The 23,322-nt window shown below is 38.6% G+C and overlaps 1 protein-coding gene across 1 annotated transcript; it reads right to left on the bottom strand.

The window, feature by feature from the left end:
• Positions 1-838: 838 nt before the first annotated feature.
• Positions 839-7,056, bottom strand: rps21 (ribosomal protein S21). Its single transcript, XM_042004671.1, has 6 exons — positions 6,961-7,056; positions 6,421-6,503; positions 6,189-6,252; positions 2,651-2,722; positions 1,307-1,362; positions 839-964 (listed from the first exon to the last, which is right to left on the bottom strand). Exons 2-6 carry the CDS (start codon positions 6,468-6,470, stop codon positions 955-957), a joined length of 252 nt encoding a protein of 83 aa, XP_041860605.1. The 5' UTR covers positions 6,471-6,503; positions 6,961-7,056; the 3' UTR covers positions 839-954.
• Positions 7,057-23,322: the final 16,266 nt, after the last annotated feature.

Raw genomic sequence — 23,322 nt, 5'->3', positions numbered from 1 at the left:
GAAGGGATGCATCTAAAGGTAGCAGGATAGAAGGTCTCGAGGACCGGACTTGGACCACGGACATACACGCCTGTAGAGTTCACTACTAACTGTAGCTGCTGTCAAACTTAAGCAGACTTTAGTTTGTGTCTTCCAGAGATGAGCTAGTGAGTCTATTTTCCCTCACATGAGCAAAGTTTTGAGGGTCTAGACAGGTACACCTGAGCAAAGTTTTGCAGTAACAGAAAACTGAGATTGTGAGCGTTGACCTTGAAGTCAGTATCAGCTGATCATCTTCTACAAGCTCTCCTGCTGCTTTTCTTTTTTCTAAACCTTCTCTCAGGAAGGGCAGTCTGGACCACCAGCTCACATTCTTCCTCTTCTTCTTGCAACTTTCCATTAACCAACTTCACTTCCGAATCCCCAGCACACTCCAGAGACCCTCTTCTGTCCCCTAAACCAGGTCTTGAGCTATGACGACATCCATTCCCCTCATCTGTAAGAATTGTTAATTTAAAACAGTCTCTGAGGCTAAACATTGTTTTATGTGAACATTTCTCTAGAATTTTATGGTTATTCCTTGTTTTTGTTAAGAATTTATTAAACATAATTATAAACTTCTGTGCACACAGGAGGAAATGAATTTTATTTCTAGGTCATCGTGCTGTTAGTTGTGGTTCAGCCCACCTTACATCAAACTGCAGGATGTTCCTTGAACTGAAACGGTCCAGCATCATCTTTTTCCAGAGTCGCTCAAACTTCTGATTGGTTGGTGATTCTTTCCTCGTACACCAGTGTTACAACAACGTGATGACAGCCCCCATCACTGCACACACCGAGTTATTTACCTGGGCCACAGATGTGGTTTGGCCTGTAAATCTGAAGCACTGGTTTTAATTTAAGAGAAAGAAAAAGACACAAAATGTTTTTTTCCTCATTTTATTTTACAAAGTTTCCACAACTCTGATGTCCCATTCAGAAATTCCTGTAAAGGAAGAAAAAAGTGCTGGTTATTAAATAGAAACCATGGAAACATCCAGACTTTAATATAATAATTATGAAACCAGTTTGTTTCCTCAGGTCCGGTCTACCATTCGAGGGATGGAGGAATTTCCCAAACTGGACTAAACAGCTATAAGCAGGTCTGATTCAGCTCAGTGTAAATAATCATATTAATGATGCTCAATCTCACTGAAACGCTTCAGATCCTAACGGCTGTTTATGTCAGACGTGCCATGAACATCTAACTTAAACCACTTAAAGCTTCGATAACTGTACAAATGAAAGCGACATTTTCATGTTTAGCTGAATGAGCGCACGTCCTTACTTTGCAACGATGGAGTCGTTCTTCGCCAGCCTGAGGATGGAGTCGTCAGACTCTCCCTGAAGGAGGAAAGAAATGAGACAATTTCACACATCAGGTAGGATTTATTAGGTTTTTACTAATGTTCACTATTACATGCTCCAGAGCTGATCGTTTTCATGGAGATAATAAACTAACGAGGAACATATTTGTGTAATAATCTTTGTTCTCATTTTTAAAAAAGTCCACAGACGTCAAACTCCAATAAAAATTAAATAAAAAAATAAAAGACCTCTCTAATCACAGATATACAGGACCAATGAAGCCTGTCTTCATGTTATTTTTCTTTCCTCCTTTTACTGTTAAATTTTATTGTGCGTTTTCTTCTTTTAGTTTCCATGTGTATGAATGGAAACCCGACCAGAGACGAGGCCTGCGAGCTAGCCTCTGCAATGGCTGCATGTCCCCTAATCTAACACTATTTGTCTGAAGATTACTTGGAGTAAAATAAGTAAATAAATAAATTAGAATAAATATTTTGCAATATATGCATTTCTATTTATTTAAATCTGAATTTTTTTTAAAGAGATAAAAAAAATCTATTTTGTATATTGAAGAAATACAAATTACATAATACATTAAAATTACAAATAAGGTTTATGTTTCAGTAATAAAAGCATGAAGAATATCAGTAATTTTATTAGAATTTGAGGAAAAGTTATTCCTTTTTTTTATGAATTAACAACTTACGGCAAAGTTCATTGACCTTATTTTATTTACTTTTTGGGGGGAATCCTCTTGTTAATGCAGGGAAACAGAACTGCTCCAAATCAAGTTTCTGCATGCGGCTGCAGTCAGACTCCTCTGCAGACGTCATGCATGCAGGAATAAAACTAATTTATGGAGACGAGTAGCGTCCATGAGGTGGTGTACACACCGTTTAAAACCTGTGTGAGGCGGCGGCTGTGGCATTTACTACATTAACATTATTTACCACTTTGGTATTTTATGTGTCTGAAACAGGACTGTATGCCAGCGATGTCCAGCTCTGGTCCCTCAAGGCTGCTGTCCTGCAGGATTTAGATGTTTCCTGTTTCATATAGATGGGTCACTAACAGATCCGGACAGAGATGGACAAGTTGTGGAGGAGATCCGTGCATACATGTAAACCTGCAGGACAGCAGCCCTGGAGGACAGACGCTGGACTTCCCTCGCATACAATGTCAAAGGCAATGTTAAAACTCATTTTCCAAACAGCTGATGATGACTGACTGAAAAATATTCTCCCAAAAACTTAAATTCAGTGCATTCTAAGTCAAACCAGTTATTCACGGCTGTGTTCATATGATGCCATATTTCTGAACTTACCATTCTGCGGATAGCGCCACAGATGGCGTAGGTCTTGAACTGACCGTTGAAGCGTCCGGTCACTTTGTCAACCTGAAACATACAAACAAGCCTCAATTAGAGACTAAGACTTTTCTAATTTTAATAAGCACAGCTGTGCATGGTGCTAGAACGTTGTGCCTCGTTCCTGAGCAGCAGAGATACTGAGAACAAAACTTTCAGCTACATTTGAGAAGAAAATAATTCGGCATAAAGCAAAATTTAATGTAAACAAACAAAAAAATTCTGTGGAAAGAAAATTAATTTCTATTTGCTCCATTTTCTCCTTTTATTCACTCTTTTCTCTTCTGTATGACTGGTCAGTCCCGTCAAACTGGCCGCAGTGTTGTAAATGTGCCACAATTCCAACCAATCACAGTCAGACAGAATCATCCTGATAGGCTGTTTCACCGTGTCATGGTAACGCTGGATGAAGTGGTATCCAAGTCAAAAGGAGGTGTTAATTTCAAACCTCCGGACACTCAGGCTGCTATGGTATGAACGAGATGTTCCTGAGAACATGCAAACTCCACACAGAAAGGCCACTGTTCGAGGCTCGAACCAAGACGTTCTTGCTAACCACCACGTTTTCCATGTAAAACACTGCACAGTGGGTTTACATGGAAAACACGTTTAATCGCTCTATTCAACTCTGCTATAGATCTGGGGGCTGGGAAGGGTTCTGATCGGACAGGGGTGGACGTGACGCATTTACATCTACTGGGGGAAAAAAAAAAAACTCTAGTTCCTGCTTCTTTTCGTTTCATCTGCAGCATGGAAGACCACAGAAGAAGAAACATTTTCGGTTTGATTTTGTTTATAGTTTTGAAGCAGCAGCTCGACACTAGCATACTACTTCACTTTGGTCAGCTGGGGAGGTGAAGCGAGGTCGAGTACCGTACCGTCATGGCAACAGGACAAAGGAACGAGCATGCGCAGAACGCCCAGAATTCATTTAAAGCTGAATGAACGAATATGTGACTGAGGAATTATTCGGTTTGGATTTAAAATCAGAATTAAGCAGCCACTTACTTCAGATTTAAGTTTAATTCAGAATGAGGTGTTTAGAAGGTCATTCTGAATTGAAGGGGAATTAAAACTCATGTAAATGCAAGGTTAACATTAAAACCATCATGGGTGGGTGTGTGTGTTTCTAACAGTTCTGCTTCTGTTCCCATTCAGATGCAAATGAGCCCGTCTGATGACTAACCGTGCCCAAAATCACCCTGCAGCGCCAGTTTTCCCTCTGCTTCAGCCGGTCAGTCGTGTTGCTTCTGTGGTTTACCCCTGTGACCACACGCAGGCAAATTTTTATACCCACCATGTTTGCCTGCTGTTTGCATTTAGTTTTACACACTGTAGATGCAGATGGGAGAGCAGAGGGAGTCACAACAGAGAAATGCTGGAACTCTTAAGATAAATGACACTGATTCTGTTTTAAAGCTGAAATTAGCAGACCCCCTTCACCCCCCCATCACAGAGTCAGATAGGATGCCACAGAAGGGACTCAATCCCCACCCTCCTGTCTGAGATTTGTCTTGCATTTCTCTTCCACCTCATTGCAAACAATGGCAGTCTAATCTTCCAAGTACGCCCACATACAACAGATCACATACAGGCGATTTGAGTATTTTAACCTGAACCGAACCCTTGCTGAACCACTCTGGACCAACAGCTTGTCCTTCTGGAAGCAGGTAGTACCAGACTTCCCATATCAAATAAGCTAGATAGTTTGAACAACAGGAAGTGTTTCAAGATGCAGACAATATGACCTTAGATGTCACAATTTAATTTTCTATTATGCCAGTAGATGAGGAGATGTTGACGCAAAAGGAAGAACTTGAAAAAGTGAAGGTGAAGAGCTTGGACAGTCTGTAATATGCACTAAATGGCTGAGCTAAAAATCTAAACTCTGCATTGAGAGATGAAGGAACATGCTGCAAACTTCAGAGCAGAGATATATCTCAAAGACAATTCAGAGACAAAGTCACCCCCAAAATCTTTAATAAGACCAAACTGAAGTTACGGAATCAGAGAAAACAAGATGGGTCCAACATGTGAGGAGTTCCACCTTCCCATAAAAATACCCCAACAGCTGCAGTTCAGTTAAACTCAGTCCAACATGAGCTAGATTCTAATTTCATAGCCGGTAGATTAAAAGGAATCTAATATCATTGACTACATACGTTTTATCACTGATGACCAGTCCTCCTTTGCATCCAAATAACTATTTATTAAGCGCTTTGAAACAAAGTGCTGAACATGGCGAATAAAGAGTGACTGTAGATAAACAGGAAGAAGTTTTCTTGTTTTTCTTCCAGAATATATCTACTGAATATTTACCACAAGTTTGCTGCTACAGACACTTTTTTCCTTTTCCCGTTTTCTTTATCAATGATGGAAAGTATGTTGGGAAATGTAACCTACCACTTAACACATATCTAATTTATGTTTTATTAACAAACAATATGGTAATAAATAAATTACATTCAATAACAAATTCTCATACAAAATGAGATAGAAAATAAAGTGAGAAAAGGGGGATGTCCAGCTTTTTGTGTGATGACAGAATAAACCTAAGATCCACAATAACATTTCCAAGTTAACTTAATTTGACTGTTTGAACGCATGTGTACAACTGTTCAGTGTTTACATGCTAACTGCATTACATGCTGTTCTGCAACAAGTGTCTGAACCATCAATCAACCACCTAATGTTCTGGTTTAATGCCATCTTGTGTCTCAACAGTCCCTTTTATCATACTGTTCATATTTAGACATCAGACCATGAAATTCCCACCCCTACTCACCCAGCCATCCTGCTCTCATCGCTTTAACTGGAAGCTACTGATCACCAAACAATAAAGCTTAAGTTTATTTCTTACGGGGACTATATAACAAATATATTTATCAAGTTGAAGAAAAGATGTTTGCACTAAATTGTGCTAGTTTACATCTGCAGTCCTTGGCCAGGTACAAAAAATAAAATATAATATTCCCAAATCAAACCCCCGTCAACCCAACCACACACACATACCCTCATATCACATTCAAACCCAACCATATATAAAAACCAATATGAACCAGTGTTTAAGTACATATAAGCAGCAAAAACTACATACAAATGTTAAATCCTCACAAGACTTTGTGCTTAAAAGCCTTTTTACTTTTCAAGACATGGAAATCTCCACCTCCACACAGACATTATGAAAACAATACTGCATTTCTACCAATAAGACCAACATTTCACCATTAAAAATTAACGGTTACATGCACCAACATCTTATTACTACAAAGACTTTACAAAAGATAAATAAGTCACACCTGAATTTGACAGTGAAAATCAGTTACCTTTCCCTTTGAGTTTTATGCAATTAGATAATCAAATGTCATTTTAAAAGTTTGCAGGATAAGGTGCATCATTAGCCGATAAGTAGAAGTAGGCTGACATCAGCTATGCAAGTTATGGTATCATTTCATCAGCTGGCCATGTGTAATCAAAGAACTAACTTTATATTTACCTCAGCAATGTTGATCTGGATGGAGGCATGGTCCTTGGCCCCAATGATTCTGTTGCTAGCGGAACTGCAATACAGATATACAGAAATAAAATTCAAAGTAAAAGTAATGCCATAAGTGTGACGCGAGTGAAAGATATGTTAGCATAATTTGCAGCCAGAAAAATACAAAATTATGGCAGCGATTAAAGACCACCACCATCTTTGGCTAGCTAACGGAACCTGTAGCACTTACCATTTACGTGGGACGTAAAGGTCCACAAATTCACCAGCGTCGTTCTGCATGTTTGAAGGTGGTGCAACTTGTCGCCTACAAATCTGAAAGAAAATACAAAAGGTTAAATGGAGGCCCTGGAAAAAATACTAATCAGTCTAGATACTGTAACGGCTAAAATACAAGCTAGCTTAAACATGTCATGACAGTCACATTACACTGTACAGCCGCTTCTGTAATATATGATGACACATTAAATAGCACAAAACACAAGTTTACAGGATTTTAAAACATAACTTAAAGCAAAACACCCCCACAAGTGACTGTAGCACAAACTAGCTAGCATCTCAATTAGCACGCGGACAACACGGCCGCATGTGGCTTCTTAGACACTCGGACACATCTTCATATTTACACACAATGTAAGCGGCAAACGCGCTCCAGAGATTACCTTAACCCACAGAAAAGCATTACCTTAACAAATGTAACCAACAAAGTGGTTATGAAAGGCTAACAATCGATTTTAATATAAATTTTCAACAGAGCTCAACAGACACCTACCGCTTACGACAAATGGCCGACAGGAAAGGAGGAGCTGTGCACCCGGAAATAAAAACATCCACTTCCACCTTCCACTTCAACGCTTTTGGCGCCACCTGCTGGACATTTTCTTTTTCTGACATGAATGGTCACAAACTGAGTGTAATATACTAGTTTTTTTTTTTACTCCAAGGTTTGGCTGAGAAAAGTTTTGTCCCACTGACAGTCGATTTTAACCCCTTAACTGGCCATATTTTCTAAAAAAAAAAAAAAAAAAAAAAAATAGGTAAATGAAGAATAGCTCCAAAAAGGTCATAATCATGTTGTTAGTGTCCAGAAATAACTAGGGTCTGTAGCTCATCCTCCCTTAAGATGAACTAGACCACGGTGGTGTCATCTGCAAACTTTATGATGGTGTTTGGGAGATGGATCAGAGTGCAGTCATGTGTAAAGAGTGAAGAGGAGGGGACTCAGTACACAGCCTTGTGGGGAACTGGTGCTGAGCGTGAGGGTGGAAGAGAGGTGGGGGCTGAGTTTGATGGATTGTAGGCGGTCAGTTAAGAAGTCCTTAATCTACTGGCAGGTGGGATAGGAAAGGCCCAGATGCAGGAGTTTCTGCATTAGGATCTCAGGGATGATGTGGTTGAAGGCTGAGCTGAAATTCAAGATATGTAAACAATTACTCAATTTTTTAACTTTATTCAACTTTATTGGCCCATTGCTGGAAAATCAAGAAACATCTGTGACATTCTGTTATAATAAAAAATTAAGCAGCCCTCTAGTTGTGAGATTTTTGCAGTAAAGCTGTGTGTTTTTTCATTTCTGTCAGTTCAGATGTTAAGAAGTGGAAGTTAAGAAGATGTTGTTCATGTTCTCCTTTGAGGCCAGAAAACATTTGCCTGTAAGTCTAGTCAGTTTGTAATTGAACACAGAGAACATTGTTGAGGTAAATATAAGGGAAAACTGCTAGCCTGCCAATAGTATTTTCCATAGACCTTATCATTGAAGTAACTTATCTGTTTATACACATTTTCGTTTGTAATGTTACATGATTTCATCAAGATAATGAATGTGTTTCCATTGAGATACTGATTTATTTTCTGTATGTTTGGTTGGTTTTACAGTTTTCCCAAGTAAAGGTTTTTAAAACAGATTCAGCCTTGGATCTGCAGAGTTGTTGCTGCAAGCTAGATCAAAGCAAGTGGCGGCAGCATATCAGGGCTGGGCGATATAAACCAGTGGTCGATGGTGCCCTGTCCCGTGACCATGGGGGGCTCTGGCTGGGGCCCTACTCTGCCAGTAGTCTGCCAACTTGCCATGCACGTGCTCATACACACACACGCATTTACCATGTACCCTGAGAACCCATTTAAGTGATGACATGTACCCCCTCTCAGAAGCGGCATAGGGCCCCAGCAGTGATGGGTGTAAATGCAAGAGCAGGGGAGGGAGGGGTGTGTGAGGAGTGGCACAACCAGGGAAAAGGGAACCTCCCCCCAGAAGATGAGCTGCCCCGTTGGCGGCAGTAGGCACCCCTGTTTCCCAGGACCCCTCCCAGGGCAGCACACCCCGAATAGCTCCCACACACCACACCCCGGAGAGAGGGGAGTACAAATAATAATAATAATAATAATAAATAAGAATGTACACATGTATATTCTTACATATACAAACACTCATATATGATAACATCCACCTTCCCAAACAAACATCTAATGATTACCTAGGTGGAGGTGTTCCAGGATCAGTTTATTTAGGCCTTTATCAATAAATATGATCATATTAATTTTTGATTAATTTCCTTGAAATAAAATGAGTAAAATGAAAGCTCCCTCTGGGAATATGGGTCTGCTCTAATAGCTAATATTTTCCCTTTGGTTGTAATAATCTCAGTGAGTCACATCAAATTTAGGATTGTTGGAAACTTCAGCCACTCTGCTGTCTATCTGACTAGATATGTTAGGATGATCTGATGGGACTTACCCGCTTGTAAATAATCTGTCCAGTAGAATGGCTGGTTTCATGCTCCTTTTAGATCTTTTGATAGCTTTATCCATATTATAATCTTCATATATAAATTTTTCTTTCAGAATGGCTGAGAGTTATTTTGATCTTCCCATGTAACAGCATTGAGAACAAATCAAACCAAATATCTATGGTTGAAATTGGACATGCTTTGTTCCATCTAACTTAAGATTACAAGAGATTCCTTTTGATCTGCCCACATGATAACACAATTGAGAGTAAATCAAACTAAATGTCTGTGGCTAATGCTCCTAATAAAAACTCTGTGACATTGCCTTTATCACCACACCACCTGGTGTGATTCAATTCAGTCCGATTTTAGACTTTTGTCTTGTAAAGAAACCAAACTGTGTGAATGCCTTAAGGCAGTGAAAGTCTGTAATCTCAGCACCTGTTCTGCTATTCAAACTATATGATGAGTCATTTTCTGTGGGATTAGTACCGTTCGGGAGAAGAAACAGGCAACTGGTTTGGAAGTCCTTTAAGCTAAAGATCTGGCCAAGAGGCACACCAGTACAACACAAATGAGCAAAACAGAAAACGTGACATTAAGACTTCATAAAATCATTTGCAATCAGATCGAGCTGAAGCTGCTGTAGCGGTCCCGCTCTTCTGTTCAGCACTTTTCAGTTAACTTTCAAATTCATTCAAAGAAATAAGCTGCTGAAGCTGAAGTGATGTTTGTAGATTATTATTTCAAGACCAAGGCAGGGCATAGGACAGAGGCCTTTTTACTGAGTTCAGTATTGATTCTGGGGACACTGAAAAGGAGCTGATGTCACGACTAGGAATTATAACCACTTTTGGCTAGAGACATGTTATGGGGGAAGTTTTGTAAATAAATACAAGCCAATGCTGTTGCCTCTGTTCCCTTACAAGATAACCTTTGCAGATTTTCTCAGTGATGCGCTCCTCATTGTACTGTGATCTCTCTCCAGTCAGTAAAAGAGTCTTATTTTAATTCTTGTCTTTGGTCTGTCTTGCTCTGTCCATTTCTTTCTCTTTTCTAAATCAGCCAGGGCCGGACTGGGAAACTTTTTCAGGCCAAGAGTCATTCATGCATCAGGCCACCCTGGTCTTGACCACACACGCATGTTCACACACCCACACCTAAATGCATGGGCACAAACAAAACACATGCATGTGCGCGCGCACACACACACACACACACACTTATAGTGAATTCCAGATAAAAGACCACCTATGGGACCTACTGTAATTTTTAAGGTTGAAATATACAGTAACTTTAATGCTGTATTTGTGATAGTACTAAGAGAATAAATATTTTACATAATAAGTAGTGCCAAGGTTAGAGCTAAACATAATCATGTCATGTAGAATATCAGCATCTAGTAACCAAACACCAACATAGAGGGAAAGCTAACGCTAACTAGCAGTGAAGTACTGAAGCCTTCAACAGCATCTAGTAACCAAATATCAATACTGGAGGGAAAGATGGTGGAAGTTTTAACAAACAAACAAAAAAAAAGAGAAGAATCAAAATTAGAGAGCAAAAAACATCTGTCATGGTTATCAACTTTCAATTGTAAGTCTCTTAAAACTTAAAATTGTAAGAAAAGTTTATGAAATACATAAATCAGTTTCATTAAATATTTTATATGCATTTAAATATTTGATAAATTAATTTACTTTTATGTATTTAATTCGAAACCTAGTATTGTTCGAATATATTTAATCACTTCACCATTTTATTGATCAAATTAGCATATTTTTCCAAGTCCCTTTTTTTGCTGTAGTTAAATCTACTACATATATTGTGTCTGTCAGCCTGACTTGAGCCTTTAAATGTGTTCTTGTAGGAGTTGATTTGATTACATTCTATGAATTATCAATATATCAGGCCTCTTGTTTTATGTGAAGTGTCACATACAATCATATATATAACACATATATACAATGATATATGTATCATTGTGGTGGTGTCATTGCATCATGTCATACTTTAAAAGGTTTTAGCTGTTAAACTGGAAGCAGATCTGGTTTAGTTATTCAATATAAATTATACCAAAAATGAGACCAATTAAACCAGTACGGTGTTCGAATGGGCCCCGGACCAGTTTGTACTGGAAAAGTTGGGCCCCAGTGCATGAAAGGTTAAGAACCCCTGGTGTAACCTATGTCTTATTTATCTTCATTTCAAGGCAAGGGCTACACAGGCTACATATTTACACTGTGAAGCCTGAAAGTGTACAGCCTCAAGGACCCTTGGGTCCTTGGACCTCATACTGTGTTTAAAAGAGTATTTTGTATCAAAGTTTTGTGTGTTTTTTTTTAAATAACTTACTTGTAGACGCATCTTTTTTTTTTAATGGTATGGGGAGCCTGAATAAGTCTGTGACTTTAAGGCATTTCGCCGCATCATCCTCCAGCGCCTTTCTTTTTCTCTCTCTCTCCCTCTCGGCGCCGCCTTTCCTTTTTCCTCGTTGGGAGGAGTCCATCCCGTCGTTTGCTAGCAGTAGCTACACCCCCACACCGTAGCACCAGACACACGTCTCATCCCTCGACACGCGCTGTCTGTGTAGTTGCTACGGACTATTAGGGCGGGTGTTAATTGTAATAAACCAATCGTCTTGCCCTCCTTACATTCTACTGGCCTGAGTGGCCTCTGATTGGCCTGGCCTGTCTCCTGGGCGGGAAGAGAAAGAAAAAGAAAGAAAAAAAAAAAAAAAAAAGAGACGCAGGTCAGCAGGCCAATCCTAGACCGGCGCTCCGGGAATACTCCCGGTTCTCCCTATGGCCAGTCCGGGCCTGAAATCAGCCATGCTGTACATTCTGTGTTTATGCCTGGCTGCTAGCATTAAGTGAAACTTTATTATTGTGAAGCGGTTTCTTAGTCTCAGGGTGATGTTGAAGCAATGGCTCCCGAAATGTACATAATTAATGCCACCATGCCATTAAATGAGTCAGGCGTACAGAGTTTTAATATCAGGGTAAAAGGAGAGGTCTGACATTTAGCCCACTCGCTTCAACCTTGCTGGCTGTTGTGCAAGTTTACATGCCTCCTCTTGTTCAGCTCTTTCTAATTTCAGTTTTTGTGCATGTCTTTCTTCAGCAAGCGCAGCATGTTCATCACAATATGAAATTAGGCATTTAAAGTGTTTTATGATTATATATTTGGTATTTTTAATTAGAACTGAAGATGATTGAAAGATCGGTGGTCTCCCTGGTGACCTGTTGAACTTTGATTAAACTGAAACAGGAATTTTAAAGTTCAAAAGACTTTCTTACTAAAAATTATACCATGTGGGGTGATCCAACAAAAATGCTAGACAATGGACTAAAAAGTCCCCAATTACCTATAAAGGTTATATAACTCAGCTCAACTACAAGCTCTATCTTTATATTTATTATGAACAAATAATGTGTAACCCAGCTACTCTTTTAACATGAGTCAAAATGCTTACTTTCCCAGGTCACTCTGGCCTTAATAAGGGGCATAAAAGACTTTGGTGGTCATCAGCTTGAGTAAGTTGACCCAAAATTTGGATGACCTCTCAGGATTGGGGACATTCTGCATTTCTGCTGAACAGCAGAAAGGAAGAAGATGAGATGATGCAGGAGACAGACGGCAGTACTGGCAAAGATTTCAAACACAATAAAGGAGTCTCCCAAGATAGTCTTTGCGGACTTAGGGGCCGTCCCCACGATAGTATTTTAGCAATCCACCCTTTCATCCATACGAAGCCACGGCTTAGCCTGCATGAAACTGATCATGTCTGAAACCAGGTACCAAGGTGGATTTGAAACCTCTAGCGTCTGCGGTACTGTGAGGACAGTGTAATCGCACCACTAGAGGAAATGACGTCAATGTGATGAACACGCGCCAAACACAACAACAAAAATGGCGTCCGTGACCAACTGTGTTGTGGTGCTGCTCCAGACGGTCCTGGCTTGTGTACAGCTTTAGCACCAAAATGTGCTGCTTTTACAACACAGTGCTGCTCTACTGTACCATCAACAGCGGGAGTAAGCAGATATGTCATTATTCTTGTTCTAGCTCTGGAGTGTTGCTCTTTAATCATCATAGCTTCCTCTCACAGCCTTGTAGTATGTACCACAGCGGTTTCGTGGGGATGTTGAAGCCTTTCTCTAAGTTTTTCCCACCGTTTTCACACCTGAACCGGCTTAGGTTCTCTGAAAAAGTTACTCTGCACACTAGAAGACTACAAGAAGACTTTTTCTATTGTGCTTTTAGCATTCGTTGATGCTACAGACAGATTTAGTCATTCAAGTTTGAGACGAACCAGTGATGGTGGTGTGTATGCTGGATCAGAACTGGGAAGAGGAATGGAGAGTGGGACACTTCAGCTGCCATCCAGTACCTCTCTGCCTGGTGCTGCTCAGTTGGGTGGTTATGGTTTCAGCTTTCCTACTGAAACCCTACCTGATGAAACCATACCTGGAAACCACCTCAACTACAGACCTTTAGCATTCTGGCCTCCAGGTGGAGAAGTTTTTACTGCAGGATTAATCTGCAACCAGACACAGTTGACACACTTCTGGTCGCTGTATGCATCTTCTACAGCTTCTTGCTTGCCCCCAACAACAACCAGAGGATGCTAGATGAACATCAAGAGAGGCCTGCAGTGTGAGGGAGCGGGTGTGGCAGGACTCATTTGTTTTAACTTTTGCCTCAGTAGTTTTTGTTGTAATTGACATGTCTTAACGCTTTTTATTTTGTCATTTTTTGTAAAATAAAACATTAACGTCTGAGAGTATGAGTGGCACAAGTATAAGAGGCCTTCATTCATTCTCTTCTTTTGTTTTCAACACCTCCTCCTTTCATTAGTAATTCACACTTGCATGAGAAAAGCTGCAGAAAGTAAAAGTGTAAAGGGTTGATGTAACCCACAGTATAATATTTTATTAAGGTTTACTACACCACTTACTGTTGTAAATAATTTTAATACCATATGTTATCCATTCCATGTTGGCCTTATATTTTCATTAATACACAATATCATTACATCAAAGGGTTAATGTAAAGCCTTGAAGACACATACCATAAACTATGCAATAACATGTTACCTAAAATTTCTAATTTGTTTCCAGATTGGTAATTAGTGAAGTGTCATTATGTCTGTATCATAGCGCACATCTCTAGAAAATAATGAACATTTTAATGTTAGAATAGTTTGACAAGTATGCAGGAATAATACAGTAGGTAAGGATGATCACAGCTGCACATGTCCCAAACATTTTACATGGCTTTAGCTCCAGTGATTGCCATCTTGCCTTCTGCAGCCATTTTTAACACGTCGGCATTCTGCTGTAATGCTCCGTTCATTTCATAATGCCCAAATAATTCATTTGCTTCTGATGCCAAAACTACTTTTACTACTTCTTTTTAAATTAATTAAGGGCTCTTCACTCATATTTGTATTTTCTCATATACCCATCGTCCACTTATCAGGTCCAATTTCTAGTACCAGGCCGGACCCCTTTTCCCTCCAGAACTGCCTTAATTCCTGGTGTGTTAGATGGAACAAGGTGGTGGAAACCTTCCTCAGAGGTTTTCTCCATATTGACATGACAGCATCACACAGTTGCTGCAGGTTTGTCGGCTGCATCCATGATGAGAATCTCCCGTTCCACCACATCCCAAAGCTGCTCTACTGGACTGAGATCTGGTGGCTGTGGAGGCCGTCCACCCTGTAATTGGCTGGTAAGCTGTTTGTATTAAAATGAATTGAAGAGATAGACCTATTGAAGTGGCTGGCAACTGTTTTTATACACAGCTAAAATATCTGAGCTTTGTGACATGGCGCATTATCCTGCTGGAAATAGCATCAGAAGATGCTCCACTGTGGTCATAAAGGGATGGACATGGTCAGCAACAATACTCAGGTAGGCTGTGCTGGTTAAACCAGGCCACGTTGGTACTAAGGGGACCAAAGTTGGTCAAGAAAATCTCCCCCCACCATTACACCAGCAGCAGCCTGAAGAGTTGATCCAAGACAGGATGGATCCATGTTTTCATGATGTTTCCAGCAGATTCTGAGCCTAACATCTGAATGTGGAGCTGAAATGGAGACTCATCAGAGCAGCAACGTTTCTCCATCTTCTATTGTCCAGTGTTGGTGAGTGTGTGTGAATTGTAGCCTCAGTTTCCTGTTCTTAGCTGGCAGGAGGCACCCAGTGTGGTCTTCTGCTGCTGTAGCCCATCTGCTTCAAGGTTGGACGTGTTGTGTGTTCAGAGATGCTGTTCTGCAGACTTTGGTTAGAACCAGTGCTTATCTGACTTCCTGTTGCCTTTTTATCATCTCCAACCAGTCTGCTAATTCTCCTCTGACCTCTGACATCAACCAGACATTCTGCTGCTCACTGGATATTTTTCTTCTTCAGACCATTCTCTGGAAACACTAGAGAGGGTTGTGTGTGAAAATCCCAGTAAATACTCAGATCAACAACCATGCCACGTTCAAAGTCAGTTAAATCCCCTTTCTTCCTCATTCTGAAGCTCAGTTTGAACTTCAGCAAGTTGTTGCTGCCACGTGATTGGCTGATTAGATATTTGTGTGAACAGGTGAACAGGTGGATCTAAAAATTGGTGACTGAGCAGAAATTGTGGAGTTCTTTAGGTTTGTCATTTATTAGAAAACTCCAATTGAAAATTTTGTTAGTCACAATTTGGTTTGCTTTTCTGTCAGTAGTTTAAAATTTTTTAACATCTTCAGTCTTTTAAACACATCAAAACCAGCTTAGGCTTCATATCTGCATCTCCAGTTTGCAACCCAAGAACTTCTTCTAATAATACTTCAGGTCTTCAGCTTCTTTTAGCATCGCAGTTTGTATTTATTCAGCAGAAGGCGTTTGCACTGTTGCTTGGCAGTAGCAGCAGTTCTAGCTCACTAATCACGTATAAAAGCAGTTTTTCGCAGTTTCTCTGTTTTCCTTGGTCTTTCTACATTGTTAAATATGAAGATCAAATGTCCAGACATTTACTCATGTTTATTTAGACATGATTATTTATCCTTTAATTGAACAGCAGGATGTACATTTTGGTAAAATGTGAAGACAAATGTGTTATTGATACAAAAAAGTCCAAACTTATAATAATGCTGACATTTTAGAAGGTTTATTTAAAGGTACAGTAACATGGAGCTGATAATGAACAGAAATATTTGTGCGAAACAGAAGGACTCTGTACATACAACACTACAAGTGTTATGATACATGCGAAGAGTGTAATATTCTCATCTTAACAGCACGTTGTTTAAACCCTTTAAAGCCTGACCCAAGAAAAATGGGGAGAAAAGTGTACTTTTTAAATCTGATGTCCTTTTTTTTGACCCTTTAACATTATGTGAAATTGTCGTTACTATTTATCACCGTGAGACATTCAAAATGAATGTATTAAAGTCTACGGCCCCGTGGTGACTGGTATCTACCAAGGGGAAGAAGACTATATGTAGGAAGAAGTATCACATTGTGTACAACAGGGTTTTGAACAAAATTTTAACATAAAATGATAGAAAAGGTTTCAAAAACTGTATCAAATACACTACATGCATCATTAAAGGGTTAAAGTGTGTTACACTTACAACAAATGTATTTTTAATCACATGTAAAAATCATGTTTTTTTTTTTTAAAAATTGTGTCATTGACATGTATGCAACATTAAATTTTCCATAAAAAAAATTATATTCATTTTGTCAGTTGACAAGTAACGTCTCTACATCATCTTTTTTTCTATTTTTTTTTTAAAAAAAAGGTATACAAAATAATAATTAATAAGAAGTAATTTACTGTGACTGGTACTCTATAAGAGATCATGGACACAGACCTATTGTTGGTAAGCAGTCTGGTCGACACATGTGCATCCGACAGGCAGCTTGTGGTCACACCTGCACCAGTAATCATGAGTCCCATTGGATGTAAACTTGAAGATTTGAATCTGGATGTAGATTGGCAGGGACATCATGCCGGTTATGGTGCAATTGCCGCATACAGCTTCTTTGATAGGGTTCAGTGGGCTTCCATGCGCAGAACTGAAGGGGAAAAAAGGATAAATGAATAACATGTTAAATAAAATAAATGTTCATGAATAAATGGACAAACTGAAATTAGACTAGTTGTTTATTTTTTACAAATCATGGATGGATAAGCATGAAATAAGGCTGAGATTACTGAGAGGATAAATCGTAATGCCTTTAATAATCTAACGCTTCATCACCATGTCGCCTTAAAAACTCATTCAGCTAAAAAGTAAACTTGTCCATTTAAATATGGATCAACATCATACCTATTAACATATTTCCATGGTGCAACTGAAGATTTATCCAGTTTTGAAATGTGTCTGACATATTGTTTTTCATAGCGGTGAGCATGCTTGCAGCCTTCTCCACAATTATAGGAGCTGCATCCTGTCCCCATCATTCCCAGTAAGAGCTGAAAGAAAAAATATATAGTTTAGAAACTTCATCACAAAGCGTTGTAAGTGAACTGTGCAGTCAAAATCTCTATTGGAAACTAATAATTAAAAACTAGTAGTTATGACAGACATCACTCACCAGTAAAGCAGTGAAGTTCATGTTAAAGTTGTAACTTAGCAAACTGGTTGAAAGTAGGATGAAACTGGTTTGATCTTCCTCCTGGATCCTGTGCAAAGATCAGCCTCAATGCTCGTAGCCTGTCAGACAGCAGCTGGTGTCTCCCTTTTTCTAGCCACAGTTGTGTTTTTATTCCGTGTCGTAGTGATGATGAAATCCTGCATTTGCATTCCAGGGAAGCCTGTAGGCATCAATTGGACCAGTGCCAATCATCATTCCTGTTTGATTTTTACATGCCACTTTCACTGAGTATTTGTTTTCCCTGCTCCCCTCCCTGAATGGCCTATACTTTGAGCAGCACTGGTGTCACATGGTCAATAAAAAGTCTATCATTTAATGCAGCAAATATCAAAGCTGGGAAAATATTAAAGAGTTTAAAAGTACTTTTTTTGTTGATATATATATATATATATATATATATATATATAAATCTGGCATACATATTATTGCGTAAAATGACATTAGCATAACACGAAACTCTGAAGCAAAACCACGGGGCGTACTCATACACCACCACAACAAACAGCAGCTCCATGTAAATTGCTTTGGGGAAGCCCACACAAACTCCCACACAGTGGAGAATACCTGTTGTGTGGGCGGAAAGGTTCCAGCTGTAACATGTCTGCTTTGGTTTACTATAGAAAGGGCGTATCATTTTCTTTCCACATCATTGCACCTCAGTGAATGGATGAAATGGATTAAACAGGTTAAATAATTATATAGTCGGAGTATGTTTAAGAGTTTTAAAGGCAGGGAAATACTAATAAAATATCATTTCAGACAGACAAAGGGGGATTTTTCTCACATTATTACACAATATGAGTAATGTTGAGAGATGCTGTTCTCAGTTTTTATTTGCAAATCTAAAGTAAAATTAAAGATAATTTGGTGTTGGCAACATCAGTTTGGTGGTTGATCATAATGAGACAAATGCTGATATCAAAGATGTGATGTCAGTTTTGTTCATCCCTCCTGAATTGTCTGCACTAAAAACTCTAATTTAGTTCTGCTTTGTTTTTATCAGAGCTGGTCTTTGCAGAATAAATGCTAAATAAAGGTCAAATGGACCTTGTGGTGGCAGAGATATACTTGTTTCATTATGGTGATGCAATTTTGAAGCAGGGGCCTAAAAATAGGTACAGAGGTTAAAACTCAAATCAGTTAGGATCCTCAAGATCTACCATCTTGCATTTAGATGCATCCCTTCGTTACCAGGCCTCTGTAGAGCTGAATGACATGCAGATGACATCTGATTCAAGTGTGTTGGAGAAGAGTTGCATCTAAAAGTTGCAGGATAGTAGATCTCGAGGACCGAACTTGGGCACCCCTGCGATAGACACATCGGGAGGCAATGCAGGGTTCAGTGTCTTGCCCAAGGACACTTAGGCATGCAGTCAGGGTAGGTTATTTATTATTATTTAATAAATAAATTATTTAATAAAATAATTAAACTAAAAATACATTAAACCTAATGTAATTAAATATATTATTTAATAGTAATATATTAAAAATAATAAAATAAAGTGTTTTAGAACCGGCATTAAACCAGTAAAACATTAAAACTCAACATCATTACTAACACTAGCAGCATCATCATGACCTCTGATACACCACCATAATCATGCAACATCAAAAACACAGAAAGAATACACAGAGGCTAGTTTTTGCACATACTTTTATTACATAATGTTTTGTATTGGAACAGTGGGGTGTCAATATTCAATAAAAGTTTTTGTAGAGTATCGATACACCCATATATGATATTTGTCAAAACTTTGTGTGTAAATGTACGCAGATGATGTTGTCATTTTACCCAGTTTTGAAAACCTCCATATCTTTAATTCTTACAGCTGCTGTGAATCCAGTTCAGGAATGACTCTTCAAATCACGTTTCTGATGGGAAAAAATAACAAAAAATAACAAAAAACAAAATAATTTATAATATTGAAAAAGCAAGCAGCAAGTTCTGCCACATAAAATGTTTTTCTGAGAGAAGAAAAGGTGGATATAAAAATAAATGAAAAATACTTTATTAATCCCAGAGAGAAATGGCAATGCTTTAGTTAATAATAATAATAATAATAATAATAATAACAATAATAATAATAATAATAATAATAATAATAATAAAAAACAAAAAATAATAACAATAATAATCAGGGGTGCACAAGCACAAATACTTACATTTGAGTACTTGCCAATACCAAAATGAAAACGTAAAAATCCCACTAAAAATTCACTGGTAAGGAGTGTGGACCTTAAAATAGCACCCTAAATGAGTTAATGAATCTGCTAGCATGACTTCACACACATAGTATCAGTATCAGCGCATCTATCATTATATTAATTTAGGTAATAAAAACTTGTGCTGGAGAGTAATGTCTGCTCCCAGGAATGATCTCATGTAATCTTCTGTTATGCAATGAACTTGAACAAGCTTCTCTCTGAACACACTCGTGAGGAATTGTATATTATTTTCAGCAGCTTCAAACATTGTGAATAAATTTAATTATCTTTAGATGTAATTGAACTCTACATTATCTTGTAAGTCATTAAAAAAAGTCGGGATCAAAGAATGAAATTCCTTTTGGAGGATAAGCAGTCCCTCCTCTGCACAACCTGCTACTGTAAATTTGCCCTCATGCAGTGTGAGTCAGCCATGTTATTCCCCATCTGGAATTACATACCACAACAAGTGTCAACATGAAGCACTGAGTGATGGATGAAGAAGATGAAAGTTATACCACAACACTGAGTCAGATGTTTATTTTTTAAATAAAGCCTTTGAGACTTTAAAAAGAAACTAAAGAAGCAAGTTCTCTTCAGTTTTATTTCTTTTTTTGTGAAACCTAGATATATGTACGTTATCACTGAGAAAGATCTTTCACAGTTTATCATATTTGCAAAATGAAAAACAGGCCAGTGGATGGAGGGAGTAAAGAAAACTAGGAGAATGAGAAAACATGTAAAAAAAAATCAATGCAAACACAGCATGGAAAGTATGCTTCACACCACGGTATCTTTGCATTTTCGGTTGTTGTGCACAGTGTCCATGGACTGGCCGGTGTTTCTACCTGTAGCGGCTGCAGATGGGGACACTCCCCACCACAAATGTAAAGCAGACCACAGCAGCTTTTTCTGTTTGGTCACATAGGAACAAAAATGCAATTTCCTGTTTATATCACAGGGTATCCATAGAGCTTGTATTTAGATAAATAAAGATGAAAATATTAGTCCTGCATTAGTCACAAGGGATTGTTTGAAACTATGAAAAGAATAAATGTCATCTGATTTTCTATTTTAGAACATGAACCCACATGTATGTAAAGAAAAAATACTTATTACAGATATGTATTATTATGCAAATGAAACAAAGTAAGACATTATAATAACTCCTTTACCTTAATATTTATTTATCTTTTTACAACCATAGAGTGAGATAATATATTTGGGTTATCTGGTGTATGCACACTTCTGAAGTTGTAATTTTATTTCTTTCTTTATTACATTTATTTATATAGGTCATCCCATTGAGACATTTACAAGTGAGACCTATGAAGTTGCTCCAGTGGATTAAAAAACTTATATAAAAAAAAATAGTGAAGTAACAGACATAGACTCTCAATGTTGCTAAATCAAAATGGGACTAAAAGGCCACCAATTTCAGCTAAAAGACTTGTTGTGGACCAACTAATTTACTGGACCACTTTTACTGGACCTTTGCTGATGGGATAAGAGTTTTTTGTTGCATCATCGTCTGCTACTGGAGAGCAGACGACGATACCAAGGTGTTAAATCTGCTTGATCTTGGGTGATGCAGTTATGATGACTCAGAGGAGAGACTGTCATGTTTCATGTGAATTACACGAATAGAAAAGTTCAGCAGCAGATTGGCAATCTTTCACTGAACCTGTTTTGGCTTGCAGAGTAACTGGTGTAATTAGTTTCAGCAGTTAAAAAGATTTGGTCAGGCTGCATTGCTTACATGAGAACACATTATGCTTATTGATGAGTTCAGCATCTGGCTCAGGTCAACTCTTATTCTTCAAGCCATACCAAGCCAATATCATCAAGGCTGCGCATCAAACTAAACATTCAGTTCTGGATCTTTGCTCTAAATGCAACCCATTTATCACAAATCCTGTTTACTAGAGGCAGATTGTGTGTGTTAAACTGGTGAAGTGACATGAGGTATGTTGTAATTCATGAATAAAATTAATTTAGAAGAAGATTAAAGCTGTCCATCTATCCATCCATCCAGCTCATGTGGGGGATCCTGATGTGTTCCCGGGCCAGTTGAGGGGATCCAAAGGTGTTCCAAGGCCAGCTAATAAAAACACTCTCCGGCGTGTTCTAAATCTGTGGAGGAAACGCCTTTTGTATGTGATAGATTTTTTCGTGATAGTCATCGTATTGCACAGCTACAATACAATAAAACTGTTTGATCTTGTTCTGCAATGCAAAAGAAGAAAATCCAAAAGATTAATTATCTTAGAAAAATTCTGCTCATATTTTCCAATAAAAGCTAAAAATGTCTCAAAATTCAGCATCTGCAGTGTTGTTAATGTTCTATTGGAAATAAAATATGTTTTTATGAAATTTGAAAACTTTTATTTATAGTCCATAATAAAAAAAATGTCCATAATAAAAATACATTTCATATCATATCTTTAACATGGGATCTGTTGTTTTATTTCAGCTTTTTTATGTTCAGTGAAAGACGTCATTATAAAACCTGTACATACATAGATTATATTTATATTATACAAACTGGTTTTTCTCTGCCTCACTGAAATCTGGCACGCCAACATGGACTATTGTCCTCTAATCCTAACCACACCTCCCAGTCGTCTGGAGATGGGTGGTGGCGTTGCAGCCGTTTTTAAAGGAAAGGATTTTAAGATCTCCACTCGCCCCATCCTTGCTGCCAACTTCTTTGAGCAGATTTCTGTCAAACTGGTCAGCCCTAGCCCCAACCTTCTTTCTGATCTGTCCCACCTTATGACACCATTTTGCCATTTCATCTTCTGGTCTTTGTAGATTATGCAAACTGTAAACAAGCCTTTCTGGATCTTCTACAGAGTTTTAACAGAACCCAACGTCCTGTAGTCTATTTCTGTAATCTTACCCACATTTAGAACATATTGGAAAAAAGTGAAATAACAGTAAACTTTCATTAGGCCCGAGCACCGAAGGCGGTGCGAAGGCCTGTTGTAATTGCTCCGTTTCTTCCTTATTAGGCCCGAGCACCGAAGGCGGTGCGAAGGCCTATTGTAATTGCTCCGTTTCTTCCTTATTCTTCTTCTTCTTCTTCTTCTTCTTCTTCTTAAACATTGGAGGCATTTTTGGGGACCTGAACATGCACGAAAACGCGCCTATTTTTGTGTACCCCCCCAAAGGAATGTGAAAAATTTGATATTTTGGGGTGCTTGGGACTGTTCGGGCAAAATTGAATGAGAGCGCCACCTATTTACGATGCCCCGCCACTGCACGTCATCAATCTTTATGAAAATTGCTACAAATATTCTAAATGTTCGGGCGAACAAAAAATCCTCTTGGAGCAACAGACTAAAACCAACAGGAAGTCGGCCATTTTGGGTCAAAGTCGCCATTTTGGCGTTTTACTGACATTTTCAAAATCTATCTCCTCCTAGAGATTTTATCGTACCGCTACCAAAATAGCTCAGGATGTCCAGAAGGCATGTGTCTTTAAAAGTTATTGAAAGTTTTCTAATAGGAGAAAGGGCATGGAGGGGGTGGGGCCTCAAATTTTGATGTGTCGCC

Source organism: Melanotaenia boesemani, chromosome 13 (assembly GCF_017639745.1).
Source record: "Melanotaenia boesemani isolate fMelBoe1 chromosome 13, fMelBoe1.pri, whole genome shotgun sequence".
NCBI classification, from domain to species: Eukaryota; Metazoa; Chordata; class Actinopteri; order Atheriniformes; family Melanotaeniidae; genus Melanotaenia; species Melanotaenia boesemani.
Note: the sequence above shows the minus strand (reverse complement) of the source record. Positions and strands in the feature narration are given on the sequence as shown.